Source organism: Mycteria americana, chromosome 6 (assembly GCF_035582795.1).
Source record: "Mycteria americana isolate JAX WOST 10 ecotype Jacksonville Zoo and Gardens chromosome 6, USCA_MyAme_1.0, whole genome shotgun sequence".
In the NCBI taxonomy this organism is placed as follows: domain Eukaryota; kingdom Metazoa; phylum Chordata; class Aves; order Ciconiiformes; family Ciconiidae; genus Mycteria; species Mycteria americana.
The window spans coordinates 24,916,328-24,933,573 of record NC_134370.1 but is presented as its reverse complement, the minus strand read 5'-3'; the positions used below and the strand labels follow the sequence as shown (position 1 = coordinate 24,933,573).

General features: G+C 39.4%; 1 protein-coding gene across 1 annotated transcript; it reads right to left on the bottom strand.

Moving 5' to 3' along the window:
- Positions 1-7,504: 7,504 nt before the first annotated feature.
- PLAU (plasminogen activator, urokinase) lies at positions 7,505-17,090 on the bottom strand. The gene is made up of 11 exons (XM_075505125.1): positions 17,032-17,090; positions 15,371-15,485; positions 14,168-14,222; positions 13,887-13,991; positions 13,182-13,347; positions 12,728-12,813; positions 12,431-12,620; positions 11,643-11,797; positions 10,364-10,504; positions 9,639-9,787; positions 7,505-8,768 (listed from the first exon to the last, which is right to left on the bottom strand). Exons 2-11 carry the CDS (start codon positions 15,431-15,433, stop codon positions 8,574-8,576), a joined length of 1,305 nt encoding a protein of 434 aa, XP_075361240.1. The 5' UTR covers positions 15,434-15,485; positions 17,032-17,090; the 3' UTR covers positions 7,505-8,573.
- Between the last annotated feature and the right edge of the window lie 156 nt (positions 17,091-17,246).

Genomic DNA, 17,246 nt, shown 5'->3' with positions numbered 1-17,246 from the left:
ATGATACATAAAATGTGATGTCTGTGATCAAATACGTTTGATCCCAAATGCAAGGTGTCTAAGGGAAATAAAACAGCCAAGCTTACATTCAGTCTCTCCAGTGATGCTCTATAAAACTAAATACTTAAAATATTTCTGTTGTGCCCAGTCTTCACATGATAGACTGAATGAGAATTTCTACCCCACGTTTTTGAGGGATTCTTCCACCTCAGTTTCCACCCCCATGCCTGATTTGGCATTCAAAGCCAAATCAAACACCCAAACAGGGATGCCTAGGACATATTTGTGAAGAATCACAATTGTGAAATGACAGCTAAGATCCTTCCAGAAATAAAGCAGAAGCTGTTAACCACATAAGGAAGTAAAAATGTCTTCCCATTTGAGTGATGGCACTTGAATGCTGTCGCTGATTTAAGTCTGATAGTTTCTCTCATTTTTCTGGAAGATTATTAGTCAGAATCATTTCTGAGACAAATCAATTCATTTTTGAATGGCAGCTACTGAAAGCTGCTTGTTGTTCTGCAATGTTGGCTCTGGTTCTGGCTAGCAAGTTCTAGAGCAAAATACAACTGAGATGGTCAAGGATACCTGTTCAAGGCAGTTCTTCATGTGGCTGGGGCTGCTATTAATATAGCACATAAGCATGTTTAAAAATAAAAAAGTTATCCAACCACACCAGTTTGCAGTATGTCAGACTTTGCAGGTGCATTTGGAGATGAAGGAGTTGGAACATTAGTGAAGATTTTTTTGTCATGGGTGCTGATGTGCTGTAGTAATGCCAAGTACATGCTGTGATCTTCATGGAACAGCTGCAATTTCAACAGCTGTAGTGATGTTCTGATTTATGTCACTTGGGGATGTTTTGTTTTAACGTAGGCTAAAGTTTTGTGCCACAACACAAGAAAATTTAGGGAAGAATTATTAAGTGGTGATTCTTAATTACTGCTGCTGTAGTTATGAATATACTGAATTTAGAACATCTGAGCTGTAACTAGCAGAGATACTTTGCTTCATTTCTAATATATGATGAAACTGCCTGTGGATGTTTTTTATTTGTTAATGTGTCCAGCCGGTTTTCTGGAATTATACTGTCACCAAACAGGCATCAGATCCTAAAATGCATAAGTCCGTGACTGGCAAAGTCTGGTGGTTGCCTGTGATTTTCAGCTTCTTTTGTGATTGCCTCCTTATGGTAATACTGTGCTTTGGAAGGTTTTATCACACCCAGAGGCCTCCAGCTTGAAACATACTGAGGTAATTCATGCGTATGATGCCAAGTCATAGCATTACGTACAAAACACTTTCCAGTTATTCAGTAGAGAAATAATGTTTCCACTATCCAATGGGGGATAATAATTTTACTCTCTTGCCAGTTGCACATGTTATTCATTGCAAATATTTTGCGCAGTGGGACATGGAAGCAATTAATTTGATTCTAGTTCTGTCTGGAATATCATTTTGTTAAGAGTCACTGAAAAGTTTGCTCAAAACTTTTTGTAGTTATTAGTCCACCATTAAGAGGTTTGCCTTTAATTGTTAATTCAGAAATCCAGACCATTGTCTCTCATAAGAGCCATTTTTTTAAAGCCATTTTTTAAAAAGATGGTTAAATTGTGTAATACTATTTCTAAACTTCCCTGTGGTGTCCGTATTTTCATGTAGTCATCTCAGTCACTGAGCATGTTCATTTATTTCATAATAAAACAGGGAACCTGAGATTAGAAGATTTCTCAAAATCCCTTCCAGTTTCATTGCAAGAGCCCAAAACAACTAGTTTATCTCTGTCTAAATTATTCTGAAAAATTCCAGTGGAGGAGGTTCAACGCCACTCAATGCCATTTATTGTCATGCTTCACCACTCTTACCAGTAGCGTAATTTCATAATACTTCGATTCAGTTTCCCTTCCTGCAGCCAGGCTTATTGCTTCTTACCCTATCTCCCGTAGACACAGAGGGCAGTTTATTCCCTTCTCTGCTGCAGTCTTTTCCCCTTTGAAGAAAATGTCACTTGTAGATTTTGCTTCTCTAGATAAAATAAACCAAATATTTTCAGTCTTTTCTCCTTATGTTCTAGACCATTGATCATTTTTGTTGTGTTCTCATCAAGAAGAATGATGCTTAAAACAAGACACTGCTGAGTGTCTGCCTAGTCCCTAGGTTTACAAACTGTGCTCTGGTGTATGTGTCAGTATGTTTACATTTTTTTGCTCAATACTGTTGACTTAAATCCAGCTTGTGGTCTGCTATGCCTTCTGGATCTGCATTAATACCAGTCGTCACTCATCTGCCTCTGTGCGTTTGGTTGTTCCTGTTTGCCTTTATTAGCTTGTTCATTTCTGATAACTCTGGTTTGCTAAGTTCACTCTGAATTCTGTTTGGATGCTGGTATACTTGTAGACCTTCCCAGCTTCAAATATCATCAGTGTATCCTACCAGACAGATGCAGCCTAAATCTGAATGAGTCAACTAGTCGGCTGTAGCTATGTGTCCTGGTTTTGGCTGGGATAGAGTTAATTTTCTTCCTAGTAGCTGGTATAGTGCTGTGTTTTGGATTTAGTATGAGAATAAGGTTGGTAACACACTGATGTTTTAGTTGTTGCTAAGCAGTGCTTATGCTAAGTCAAGGACTTTTCTGCTTCCCTTGCTCTGCCGGGTGCACAAGAAGCTGAGAGGGGGCACAGCCGGGACAGCTGACCCCAGCTGGCCAAAGGGCTATTCTGTACCATATAGCGTCACACTCAGAATATAAACGGGGGGGAGCTGGTCGGGGGGCAGCGATCCCTGCTTGGGGACTGGCTGGGCATTGGTCAGTGGGTGGTGAGCAATTGCATTGTGCGTCACTTGTTTTGTACATTATCATCATTATTATTACTACTACTACTATTATTATTATTATTATTATTATTATTATTATTATTATTATTATAATATTTTCTTTTCCTCTGCTGTCCTATTAAACTGTCTTTATCTCAAGCCACAGGTTTTACTTTTTTCTCCCCAGTTCTCTCCCCCATCCCACTGCGGGGGGGGGGCGAGGATGAGCGAGCAGCTGTGAGCTGCTTAGTTGCCGACTGGGGTTAAACCATGACTCTATCGAACAGGACACAGGAATCGAGCGTAGTGCTCATGTGGGTCTGCATATGTATTCATGCTTGACTTGTGGGTGTACATCTCATTTTACTGTTCATGAAGTACGTAGCACTTGTTCCATAAATTTCTTACATTTTCACTTCTTACAGTTCCACTTCTTTCACTTGCCAAAAGGTTAAATAACATAACCCAAATTCTGCTCAAATTGCCCATTTGTATAATTGCATGGGATGTGATGGATGTGGAAGGGGTATGCCAGACCAAGTTTGAACCCAGACTTGCTCATTAATGAATATGCATTGTTTCAAATATGTCACTTACTTTTTTTACTTTGCCTTGAGGTGGGGGTATCTGAAACTTCAGATTACAAGCTTGATGAATGCAGAAGGGTTTGATTTTCTTTTCATGGATAAGGTCTGTTGTCATTTGCCCCAAAGCAAGCGCTCTGGTTAAGTGTCAGAAATGAGCCAAAGGCTTAGTGACCAAATAGTCAGATTGCTCTTTATTAGTTCAGGTTTCAGTATGCACAAACAAAATCCTCCCACACATACAATTCCACATGGAAGTGGTGTAACATATGCAACAAATAGGTGACTATATATCATCTTTCACCATAACTTAGTTTATTTAAAACAGATTTTATTTTTAAGTGCTTTGAGTCACATTCTAGTTTCAATTATGAAGAAAGCTTCAGCTATATAAGGTAAAGTGGTCTGTCCATTCAGAATGCATCACTTCCTTTTAAGAGCTGACAGGTTGAACTAGCTTCCTATGCTCTGGACACATCAGATACTGCTTTGTCCTCATTGCTTAATATGTTTCTTCTGTGGAAGCACTGAAGACAAGTAGGGCCTTGAGTTCACATTAGTTAGGGTCCTAAGGCTTCTGAGGGTATGATCGCTTCCCTTTGGCTGATGCCCATCTCTCAGCTGTTTCTAAATGCTTGTTGGACTCCCATTCTACTCCTTTCTGTTGCCTGCCACATATCTTAAATCAAGAAAGATATGCTTAAGTAAGAGCAGATTTATGATATCAGGATTTGTCTTGCCTGTAGGTTAGAACCCACCAGATACCTAATATCTTCCGAAAAGGTTCACTCTCTAGTATTTCTGTTGTCATTCTGCAGTGGTGTTTGCCAAGCTCCATGAACAGGTCTCTAGGCTGCTTCTCTTCCTCCTCACCAGCACCACAACCCGGGTTGTCTTCTGCTCACTCTCTGTAAGGAGGGAAAGAAAATGTTTCATGTGGATTCTGTTGCAGGAAGAGAAAGTTTTGCAAAACAGTGCTCTCATCTTCTGCCCTTCTTTTTCCCAGTCTCTGATAACTAGCCAGCCAGATGATATTGTAGTTGTGGGGTCAAAGTCATGCAGAGAACATTGAAAGAGAGTATGTGAAGTATTATAGCAGCCAAAGCAGAGATGTATGTACACTGTATGTTTGTTTAAAGATTTAATTTTTGTTGGGGCAGTTTATCTAACATAAACTAAAGAACAAATAAGATTGCACATCCAAAACAGCATCTAAATTTCCTCTGCTTTCAAGACTCTCTCTTCATTCACACTTTTTCCAGAGCTTCCTAAATTTCAAAATGAAAGAGACCTAAATGCAAATTTTGGTTATTACTCCTTTTTCATCCTTACTTATATTCATAATGACAGGAATAAGTTGAAATATAAATTGTATTGACTTTATTCATAGAAAAAGCCTGTAGAAGTTGATGACAAATGTGCCATTCATTACAGTGATAGGAATATGCAATTGCCCTGAAGATATTTATATTCTCCACCTGTTGGAAATCTGTTGACTTTAGTACTTTGATGAATGTTTAAATGAAAGAAATACTGAAGTGAGAAAGCTGTAGCATCCCAAAAGACATGATTAAAACATAGTATATTTTTGTCTAAAATTGTATACCATTGCTTACTTTGTGCCCACAGTATTCTCTGCCAACACTGGCCAGCCTGTCCTGTTAGTTACTATCTAGAAAAGCAGTGAAGTGCCTTCCTTCTCTTCTCTTCTTGCACAGTGTCCAGTCTCACAGTTTCTCGCAGAAGATCTCCAACTTGTTCTCTAGAAACAATGCAATTCTCCCTGCACAAACTTTAATCAGCAGTCCACAAACAGCACGCTTTTGCCAAATAACTCTACCACACACAGTGGTAACCTGTACTAATAAATTTCTGTTTGCAGATCCCAACCACAAATTGTATTGCCAAACAGTTCACAATCCACTATTGTCAGTAATCATTTCGTATTTAAGTAGTGCTTACTGTCCCTGTACGAGACTGGGCTGTCAGCATGTTACTCACAGTACATTCACACGATTGTCAACTCTCCTTCCTCCTGACAAATCATACTCAGATCTGTGGGAGAAAGGAAGTAATGCCCCAGTCATTTTATAGAAGGGAAACTGAAATATAAAGACATGTGATTTAAAAATAACAGAGCTGGAAATAGTCCAGATGTTACCTGCTTCAGTCTTGAGTCTAAAGGACAAGACTTCATTAAGATTCTTATTCCTATCATTCCATCACCAATGTGCAAGGTTCATGTACCCAGACTACAATAAGCTACAAGACGTAGCATGCTTCTCACAAATACCAGTGTGCTTTTTGGAAAGAGAGAATTTAGTTTATGCATTTTCCCTTGATTTTTGAAAGGATTGCTACAGTTGAATTTGTACCTGAGCAACTCTGAATTCATGGTTGCCTTGCTATGAAGTGAAGACATCAATCAGTCTAACAATGAGTTGAGTTTATCTAGCTCATCTCTATTTGATTAAAAAAAAAAAAAGTAAAAATAATTTTTTCTCTCTTCAGAGGTTTTTTACATTCCTTGGTGTGTATAACATGACAAAACCCTATTTGACCGAAATGTTATTATGAGTACTTTTTAAAAAGAGCCAATTCTGCTCATTCATAGTCAGAGCACTGCTTGTAGGTCACAACAAATTTCTTGCTCAAGACTTTTCCAAAATGTTTCTGAAATCTGTAGTCATTCATCATTAAGCAGCTAGTGACTGAGACCAAAAGGTTTGTAGGAGAGCTCCAATAAGGAATGATTGCACATACACATTTCAATTTTTTTTCTGAATTCTTAAATGAACTATAATGAGAAAGTAAATGTTAATATAGTCTGATCTATAAAAATCAGTTAAATTTTGCTAGCAGTCCTGTAATTTGACACCCAATTCTGCATTTGTGAGAGGAGATGAATAACTAACAAAACATTTGGGTACTAACTTCTTTAAAAATAGGCCAAAAAATGGCAAGCCAAATTGCTAGTCTGAGATCTTTTGACCAGTAACTACTGGATTCTTGCTGGCTCACGGTGTTATTCAGTTAGGATGGATGGGACCGCTAACTTCAGAAATTAGCCTGCTAATTTGTTCCATGATGGCCATTTCAGTGTAGGAAGTCATTTAATGCTTGGCAGGATATTGTTATGATATGTGCAAGCCTTTTACTTTCACAATTACAAACATCACACAAATATATGGTATCCTGATGCTATGATACAAACCTTTCTCTGTAAATTTCCTATAAACACTGTTTGTAGCAGTGCGTGGAGTCTGTCTCATCTTACAGCTTCCTTAAAAGAAACAAAATCAAAGCAGACAGCACATGCTCTTTAGGATGTTGAAGTGATGCTAGGATCTCACTGTGTTCCCTTAACCATCCAAAAGAGAAGACCTTGAGAGTGTTTTCTGGCTTTGATGTCTGCCCAAACAAAAGAACGTATCTTCAGCAAGGACTACTTTGAGTTTAGTTGTGACATTTCGTCCATTATTAGAAACACAGTTGGCTTTAAGTATTTCTTTGTTCTTAGCACTCTTTACTATGAATTCTGTTCTAGCTAAACTTTTTTCTTTAAAAAGAAAATAAACTGAAATATAAATATATCTTGCTGTTCAGATATAATTTCTACTACCTAAGATTTTGCCTAGCAGTACTTGAGGTCAACTTCAAATGCTTCTCTTTGAAAATTAGTGTCCACAAAGAAGTACTGAGGACTATTGCTTTCAATTTAGCACCCTTCTCTGATACTTATCTCCTGATCCCCCACACCAAGTGATTTGGATCTTATTGCAGAGAAGTTCTAGAGCATGAGAACTGTATTCCCCGAGGGTGAAGCCTGAAGAGGATGTTTTGCTTTACAAGGTACTCCACAACCACTCGAGAATGGCTAGTCCACAGGATTAGATGGGAGTGTTTAAGCAGATGCAGCATGTATATTGGATCCTCAGCACTGTTGTTCATCCTATGCTCTATGTCTTGCTAGTGCACACAGTTTTCTAGCACTCTAGCCCAGAGCAGACATTCATTTCTCATGTGGAATGCTTTAGTAAAGAGGAAGTTCAAGCATTTACGTTTTACTAAGGTATTTTACAGTTCACATTAGAACTTAATAATGGCCATTCCCTTCAAATCATACCCTTCCCCTTGCAAAAGAGGAGTAACAGACACATAATAATAGGGTTTTTTAATGATATTTTAACACCCATAATACAAACAATAAGTTAAACACAGTAAAAATAATTAAATAAAGCTTGAGGTTCCAGCCCTCACACAAATAATTCAAATCTATAAAAGAAAGACAAGTTTAAAAATAAAACCAGCATAAGTCTTAGGAAAAAAGGAGTAGTTTCCATATAATATCAGTTAAATGAATGGAAATAAAGTTCTGACTTTTGATATCTGCAGCATTCAATGGGTGTGAGTTCTTAAGTCCTCTCCTGGGTACATAGGTAGAAAGGTTGTATAATCAGACTTTTCAGGGGCCACAGACACCTTCAGATGTGACCTGGAAGTCCAGTCAAGTTTCCAACTTGCCTTCTTGCAGCACAGTTAAGTGGAATACATTAAGAGTTTGTAATGCTGACACAGCTACAGGTGCCATCCTTCAGATTTTACTGTGTGTTGGATCTATAGCAATGAACCCTGTATACCAAGTGTTGCCTCAGTCCAAGTAGACTTTGGTCCTTCTTCACACATTAATGTTGATAATGCTGATGCAGTTTCTTTCACTTTCTGATGCAAAGCCTGATCACCCTCTCAGTACTGGTAAGACAAGTACAGGTTACGTTTCTAGGAGTCTTAGCATTGTTCAGTGTGATGAGGAAAGATTTTAGACTCAGACAATGTATAAAACGAATACTTGAGTTAAGTTAAAACTTTACCAATACTTCCAGACCAAATGCTGGTTCATAAATAAAAGTGGACAGATAACTTGATATGCATAGTATCGTGCATGGGAATACTCATTTAAATGTTAAATATTTTAGCTTCCCATGGAGTGGTTTTCAGGTAATTCAGAGTAGTAAGATAATATATCAACCATCTCTTTGCCTCAGGAACACTGATGTGAGTGGCAGACGACATGAGCATTTAAAAGGAAAGCCTCTCATGATTCAGGACGTTAGTGTCCTGGCATCAGTATAGACTTAATCTTGTTCATTTGAGTCCTGATGTAGAAAAAAAAAGTCACTTCACTTCAGGGAGAAAACGGCTCTTGGTGATTACTGCATTCATATTGGAGTCAATCCAGTTAAGGTACCGAGTAACTCTGGTGTAAACGCCAGGCTTGTTTTCTTTTGCACAGCCATCTCCCCAGCTGACAATCCCATAGAGTGTCATCCTGCCATTGTGCTCACAGACCATGGGGCCACCAGAGTCTCCCTGACAATGGAAAGAGAACATATTAGGTCAGTTTCTGCAGATGAATCCTTTGTAACAGGGAACCTGTGATTGTTTTTTCCCCAGAGTGAAACAAGCTAGTAAATACCCATGAGCTAAAGTTTTGATTTTTGAGAACACCACATAAATGGAATGGAAGGCTCAGCATCTGCTGTGACTTCACAGTCTGTAAGGTAAGGAGTTCTCTAGTTCACCCCTAGCAGGGCACAGAGAGAATAGTTACCTTGCACACAAACACTCCATCCTAAGTTTATAATCACAGATATTAGACTAGCAATATAAGGTCAGAGCAAACATACCCAATTTTCATCACAGAATCAATTATCTCCCTGTCCATAAGGTACTTTTACACTTAAGGACAACACTTGTTCTTTTTAGTGGCTCATATGGCCACTCTGCCCAGTGAGGGTGCAGGGAAGCAAATCTAGTTCTGAGGAATATGTGGAGGGGCTCAGTGTCCCCCAGTAGTTCACCTTTTATCCCTTTGCACAGCTACAGTTAGTGTTAAGAAAGTACAAGCTAAGATTGGAATAGCTACTGTATTCCTCTGATGCATATCTACCAGCCATTGCTTGAATAAATTGCAAATAAGGCCTTGAGGAATAACAGTGGCTAAGATACTGCGCTTCTTGCTCCTCCAAAAGGGGGTCTGGACTGGGGTAACACCTAACTCTAGGTCCCAACCTTCTTCCATATGTTTGGCCACACTACGGATCAACTCCACTGGATGTACTAAATTCCTGCTACATAAAGAGACTCTTCTGACTAGTAGAATTACAAGATGCCACCAGCTGATCCATGTAGTGCACATGCATTTAAAATTGTTTAAAACATAAAACAAACCAGTTTTACCTTGCATGCATCAGTCATCCATGTAGGATCTCCAGCACAGACCATGTTGTCAGTAACTCTGATAGTGTCATAGTATTCATGTTTGCATTTTATCTGTGATACTAAGTTTACAGTGGCTGACATCAGTCTTTGAGCATAGTAGATGTCATCTGCAAACAAAAGATTATTTAACTATTTTCACCATCCAAGATGAAAACAAAAACCCCCATAACACACACTTTCAGCACTTAAACTAGCATAACTATTCCAGTTCTGATTTGAGGCTCTTATTTCCAGCTTATGAAGTATTAGTTTACTTTTCCTGTTAATGAAAGAGTTTTAAAGAGGAAAAAAGTGTTCCAAATGCAAACTATAAAGCTTGGTATTTAGAGAGAAAGAGAGTTTGATGGTTTTTGAAGGAAGTTCTGCACAAATGCAATTATTTGTGCAGATAATCCTCCAACACAGCTTTAATTTTTTCTACTCCTCACCACATCAGGAATGAAAAAAAATTCCTGTGTTTTACATCTTGGCTTACTTTGTACAGTTGACAAGTGTGAGAAGCATCAGATAAGAAATGCCATGGACAACTAGAGAAGATAGCAAAGATCATCTTTGAGAGATGCACATGGAGTACATAAAATAGAAAGGAATCTGTTTTTATTCCTTTGCAGATCATGGTATAAAACACACCCAGTTCCCATGTTGTGGAAGTACAACTTTGGAAAGAGAAGTCATTCACTTACAGAAGTCTTGTTTGCCATAGCCAGCTATTTCACACCGGGTATTGTCTCTTAAGTAAAGGTTCTTCTCTGGCAAGCAGACTGTTCTGACATATTTGGATTCTGCTGCACACTGTCCAGAATTTGTTCTTATCCTTATCAAAGCTAAGAAACAAGTCAGAGAAGATAGTTAGATTTGTAAAGCAAGTTTTTCCCCCTCAAGTTATCTGAAAATAGGAGTATCTGGTACAGTTAATGGCAATAGTTGCAATTACATTTAGTTCTGGTTACATATGGTTCCTCTCACTGCTTTTGGAGTCACACTGGATTGTTATTTAGTAATGATGAAATAATTTCCCAGCACTAAAATTGGCAAACATTCCAACTTTAACTTCCTTCCTGGAAGGACAGGAGGTGATAGCTCAGGGAAGACTCCTCTGCAAGTGTATCTTCAGATGTCTTAATCTCAACTTCCTGCCTGGCTGTAGAGGGTAGCACCCGCTGCCCTGCTGAAGAGGGGACAGTTTATCCTGTACTTCTCACCAGAAAGGCTTATGAAACTATTTGAGTCTTTTTCCTTAGCAGCAGGAATTTGGAATGGGTGGTAGAGTTTTAAGTGGCAAGTCTGTTCTGTGCAAGTTGCAAAAACCCCATCTGACTTTGCTGGCTTTTTTGGTTTAGGGACAGGCTTGTGAAAGCCAGAGAGACTTATGAGAGTCTGGATTAATTCAGGATAACCTTTGGCTAATGTAGTACCTGATATACCATTCCCCTACTATATGATGAAACCTACTGTGCATGCAATTTTTCATTATTTACTAAACAAACAGTGTGATCTCTGTAGACATAGAATAATGTAATCTCTACCCCAAAGTTCTGGGCCTACTATGCTCAAGGCAGAGCAACCATACTGCATGTGTATAAGACTTCCTGCCCAGTTCTGAATGGCTAGACCTGGTGTGCATGCATTTCTGCTGACAGACAGCCCCCTCCAGTTGGAAAGATGGTAGAAATAGGATGCTGCCACCAGTGCTTACGCAAAAGCCATGCCTTGTACACATCCAGAGATAAAACAAGCTTATAGTTGACCATGTACCAGGTAATGCATCTGACATGTGCCACAAACCACATTTATACAAGTGGAAAAATCTTGCTCATCACAGGCCTAGTTCTCAGAAGCACCTAGTTCCTGTTCCCCTTCATCTCATTTCTGGTTCTACTTCTTTTAGAAGATGTATGCCATAATTACATAGCCTTCAGCTATCCTCAGTGTTTTAAAGGCTCATATTAAGATGACACTTACCAATATCATTCTCATTGCCACCTGTCTCATCTGTAAAGCCAGGGTGAGAGATGATGTCATCAACCATGAATACTTGTTCCTTATCATCAGTAACATTCAGTATGGACTTTCCAAGGAAGACTTTGTAGTTGGATTTGTCTTGTGGTTTTTTTGACCTGGGAGTAAAGAGATTCATGAAGACTACCAGTTTCTGAGAGTGAGGTCAACAGTTTAGATCAAGTCCCAGTTCTGCTTTGTGGGTTTTTTTATGCTGACAAGAAAAAGCAAAATTTAGTCAGCTTTGAAAGTTGATCCAATATTCTAAAGGAAAGCATCCCGATTTTCCCTTTGAAGGGATTAAGATAGATGTTCAGGCATTTTGAAACACACACCTAGCTAGCTGCTACTAATGCAAAGCATTGGTGATGAGAATCCCCTGCAGGATGCCAGAAGAATCAGCTTTCCACAGGAAAAACAACAAAACACACCCATAAATGTATTGCTCAGCAGCTCATCACCTTTCAGTGCAACCTTTAAGTTGTGGGAACAGCTAAGGTAAAATAAAACTCTGGCTCCAATTTAGGCTAAATTTGTTTAAATTGCATAATCCACCAAAATGTTTGCATCTTGCTAGCTCATTCTGCTAGACTTGGACTCCCAGAGGCTTAATGTTTATGGCTGCTGCTCTTGTTTTGCTCAAAAGAACATTCTTACTATGGTACATTTTGAAGGGTTGCTCAATGAGCATTGTGCAAAGAAATCAGTTGAAGAAAGTTGCAAATAGGAAGGATGCAGAGCTGTAAACTTACGGAGCATGAAAACAGTGTGCTGCTGTAAGTACCCAGCAAGGGTCAATGAGGCTGCCACCACACAGAAAATGGTCAGTGCCCCTTATGGTTTGGAAGATGCCAGCTATCCAAGGCTGAGACTCAACCTCTGCCTGGCTTCCACCAACAATCTTGAAGTACTTGCTGATGCTCCTTTGACCACATGCACGCCCTGTGAAAGGAGAAATTTTGTTGAGATGTTCTTACAACTAAGCACCAACCTTGTGCTATTAAAAAACTAAACAAAAAACCAGTTGTCTTGAAAATAATGTTACTTACCACACTTTTGCATGTTGCAGGGTGTTTCTTGAATGGCGAATCCCTTTTTGGTGTAACACCAGGGCCTGTTCCTTCCATTTGGGTTTCTAGAAGATAAAGGAAGTGGTTTTTTTCATAAAGACTTAAAGTATCCTAGAACTCTAACTGTTCTGAAAAGGCCAAAAGTGTTCTGTTGCAAGATATGCCAGAGAAAATAATTAACAACTGACTATTACTGTTGCCTACCAGGAATTTTGTAGTATGATCAGCTTCAGTGGTGAGAACTCTGGACACTTCAGAGTCACATTCCAAATATTTTTAGTCAGAGTTAATCTCTGTAATATTCTGTTTTGGGTTTTTTTTTTTGTTTTTGTTGTTTGGGGTTTTTTGTTTTTTAAAACATGTACCATTGCTTGAGGCACTTATGGGGCTGTACCAATAGAAGTCATCCCAGGAAGAGCAATGCTTTTCTTACCTGCAGTAGCTGTGTTTGCCCAGTCCAAGCTCCAAAGCATTCTTCAAGTGAGCATGGTAATGACCCCTCCTGATTACTGAGGGAAGGTCCCATGGTAGACATTCATCCTCTGTTGCCATTCCTCTGTAGTCCTCCCCATTCTCAGTATAGCATATGCTGTCAGTGTCTGAGAAAATAAGTATTTCGTTAGCAGCATGTTCTTGTTTATTTCTGTCTTCGAACAGTTATAATCTGTATGGATCCTTCTAATGAGAAAAAAAGTTCTTGCGTTACACTTTAAAACATATGATGCAAAATCTGGACTGATTATATATTCTTATTAAATTTGTCCATATGAATTCTGAGCATCAAGTATCTTATGCTTTAAAGCATGCCTATTGCTTCTTTAATAGTTTCAGTATACTTCACAATATAATCAGTTCTTCTGCTTCTGAACATTCCCAAACAAGTTCACTTTTCCCCCCAAACTAAAACATTTGTGAGGAGGTAGGCAACATTAGTGAGGCAGGGACAAAAAAGGTCCTGATTTTGCACCAATATTTAGCTGTTTCTCCTCACTTACTCTGCGAGTGTAAAGTGCTAAAGGATATCCAGTCATGTGTTTATGGGTAATACTTTCACTTGGCATTTTGTATTCATGACTTGCCTATCTTTTTAGATCTTTTCAATCAATTTAGTTAGTATTAAAGAAGATAGATACTCTACCTAGTTCACAGTGAATCCCAGTGTATCCTTTTGGGCATATGCAACGATTAATTCCACTAAAGAGGTAATAGGTAATGCAGGTTCCTCCATTCAAACAATGGCATTCTGCAAGTAAAAGACATCACTGATTAGAGGCAAAACATTTGAATGGTGAAGTAACATAGCTGCAAACTAAGTTTTAGGTGTTTAAGTATCATTAAGAGTCTTTCTTCTTGTATAAAGATGTAATTGCAGGTTAACAAGTTCTTTTTTAGGTTCAAGTAGAACAGGCAGATATTTACCCTTATGATCTGATCTGTGTTTATGTGGCAGCTTGTAGTGCTTCTTGCTATAAACCTAAGGGAAAAGAAAAAAGTATTTTAAGGAAACAGTTTCTTTTAACTGGTTTGATTATCTTTTATGGGCCCAAGCTCTGTTCCCTACTGCATATGTTGAACAGTTGAGTTTTTTGCATGTAGTTACCAGCTGAACCTGCTCCATGGAATCTGGATGTGAATGAAAAGTGGAACTCTACTTCAGCAAAAGCAGAATGGGGGAGAAAAAACCCACACACCACACAAAACCCCTCAGGAAAACCCCATCAATGTGGTCCACTGCATCAGGTCAACATTGCAGTTATTTCTGCTACAAGGACCTAAGCAGCTCTCAATGGTCAGTGTCCCTAAAACAGGGAAGAGAACTTCTCCCTTTCCACCTCTCAGCCACCAAGCAGTGCAGCAAAGATGCAATATTCTCCAGCTGCCTCTGTCATTTTGGTGACCTTGATGCTTCATGTTTGTGCCATAGCATAAAAACCAGTAGATTTATACAAGAATAGATTCTTGCCCTGTACTTCAGGTCCTGCCTCTGCTTTGCAGGCTGGATATTTCTTTCTTCATGGAATTAAAGAAGATTAGGTTTTTAGTATACTTTTCCTAGAGGTCAAGTGGGCTTGCCTGAGCTAAAACAAGTAAGTATACTTATATACTTACTTGGTAACAATGGTAACAATATAATTCCATAATGTTGGTGAATGGCTCTGCTGATAGATATCAGCTGTCATACAGGTTGATAGTCAAAAATATTCAAATGCATATCTGTTGCTCCTTTTAGCATCACACTTTCAAGTAGGGGAAGTGGAAGTTTAGTTAAGGCCCAATATCCACCTCCATGAAAGACTAGTGAGCTCTTGGTACTCAGTGTCCAGGTCTAAATTGCATTAAGAGAAAAATAGAAAAGCTAGATTTCTTGGTTACTGCATGATGTCTTCACTATTTGAATGCTAGCAGACATCTCAGGGTGGAGCAGAATCAGAAGAAAAACCAAAGTGTTCAAAAACCTGTTTCTTGGAGGTATATGTGCAGCAGATATATATGTACATGCAAAGGCAGCAAAAAGGAAAACTCAAGGCAAAAGCCTACTACACAGTCCAAAGCAGAAGTATAATCAAAACCAGAAGCTGTTCCAAGTGACAACCCCCCCCTCCCATTTATTTCAAAACTTACAGAATCTAGTCCAGTGACAAGTGTGCCCAGAGTTGCTGTGAGGAAGATGAGTAACAACTTCATGTTGTTAGTTAAATTCTCACTTCGTTCCTCTTCTATCTGTATTGTTTTGACTCTGAAAATAAAAGAGGAACTTAGTGTCATGTTGTAGTTTGCAGTGTCAGCTTTCTTGTTTCTGTTGTCTTCAGCTGGTTTCAGAGTAAGTCACAACACAATTGACAGAAGAATTAAGCATTGACTTGCTGTGGAATATCTGCTTATTATTTCCATAAATTAAATTAGAGGTTATTGTTTGAAGCTTTTTTGTACCTTTAGCAATACAACTAGACTTTTTAGAGTTTAAATGAAGCAGAGAAAGGGAAATTGGAAAAATCAGTACTCAGTTTCTACAGTGTAGACTAACACAGTTAGAAATTGGCAGATATATTTAGTTGCTGTCCAGCTGTTCATACCTATTTAACTGATTATTACTACCTTGCAACAAAAGCAAGGAACATCCACATTTAGGGTATGAAAGGGAAAGCTCCTTTTTTCATTAGCTCTATAGTTGCTGACTGCATCTTGATGCTAAGCACTTACATAAGCCTAACCACCTCATTGAGTGCCTCTAACCACTGCAAAGTCTTGAAAGTCTGGTCTTGATGTTACCTCACTTATTTACAGTATTAGAGAGGCTTAGAACACATTCTGTCTTGACATCTTATATGCAGCTGGATCTTGTAGCCAAGCATGTAGAGCAATCTTCCCAAGAGTGACTATTAAAAAAACTAGCTTGTAAAAACAATGGGGGAAGAGAGCTATAAAGTATCAATATATCTTCTTTTTAAAATTGCAATGCAAGTAAAGGGATTTTTAAGTGTCCTCAGTTCTAGAAAACTCAAAAACTTGATTTTTAAAAGATTCCATAGGAATCTTAGTTATATTTACATCAGCAAGCAGTGCAATGCAGTAGGAGAGGGCATGCAGAACTGAGTTGGTGCTGAAGACCTGCTCCACACTGTACCTGCTTCAGAGGTTTCTACATTGGACTAGTTCTAGTTTGGCCCTGCAGACTGGACACCTGCTGATACTTGGAGTGCATCTTCCAGTTCAGTTTTATTCAGAAGAACTACAGTGCAAGTACTCTAAAGCCATTCAGTGGTGTGAACCAAAACATGGGAAGATCACTGGATTCATTTGAAAAAACCCAACATGATCCAAAACAAAATGCTAATGTACAGGCACCCTTTGCCTGTAAGCCAGTTTCATAATGCAAGAAAGCAAATCATGCCTCAGGCACTCAGACATGCACACTTTTCAGATTCAGTTGTGATTTCAGCAGGTATCTTTTCCCTTAAACATTATTCATATTAAGGTAATTATTTTCAGTATATTGGGCAGCTATGCAAGTAATTTGTCATTTGTTACCATAATTAGTTTCTCGGGCCCAACCTCAGCATCACAAACAGCAGTCCTGCTGACTTCTTGTGAAACTACGATGTATTGTAGCAGGTAGAACAGCCCTTCCCCACTGCCGAAACACTGCATGACACGAGACCTTGGTGGTTTTGGTTTGGTTTTTTTTTTTTTTAATTTAAAGAGCAACCACACGATTCTGTCCGACTTACACCCGGCACGTTGGCCCTTAAACCCTGGTTGGGTTTTAAAGGCATCGCACTTACCAGCGCAGAAGCCCGTCGGCGCGGTGCTCTCCGAGCCGGGCGGGAAGGCGGGCGGGAAGGCAGGCGCGGAGCGGCGGCAGCTGCTGCAGCGGCGGAGCGCAGGGCGGGCGCTATAAAGGCCGAGCCGGGGCGGGGCCGCCGCCGCCGCTACCGCCCCGGGGCGGGGCCGCGCCGCGCCCGCCCCCCGGGACCCGCGAACGTCTCGGCGCTCGCCG

Coding starts and splice junctions, on each gene's coding strand:
- PLAU (XM_075505125.1), bottom strand. CDS start 15,433: ATGAAGTTGTTACTCATCTTCCTCACAGCAACTCTGGGCACACTTGTC. Junction 14,223..15,370: donor TTGTCACTGGACTAGATTCT/GTAAGTTTTGAA, acceptor CTTTTCCCTTAG/GTTTATAGCAAGAAGCACTA. Junction 12,814..13,181: donor GGCAAACACAGCTACTGCAG/GTAAGAAAAGCA, acceptor TTTATCTTCTAG/AAACCCAAATGGAAGGAACA.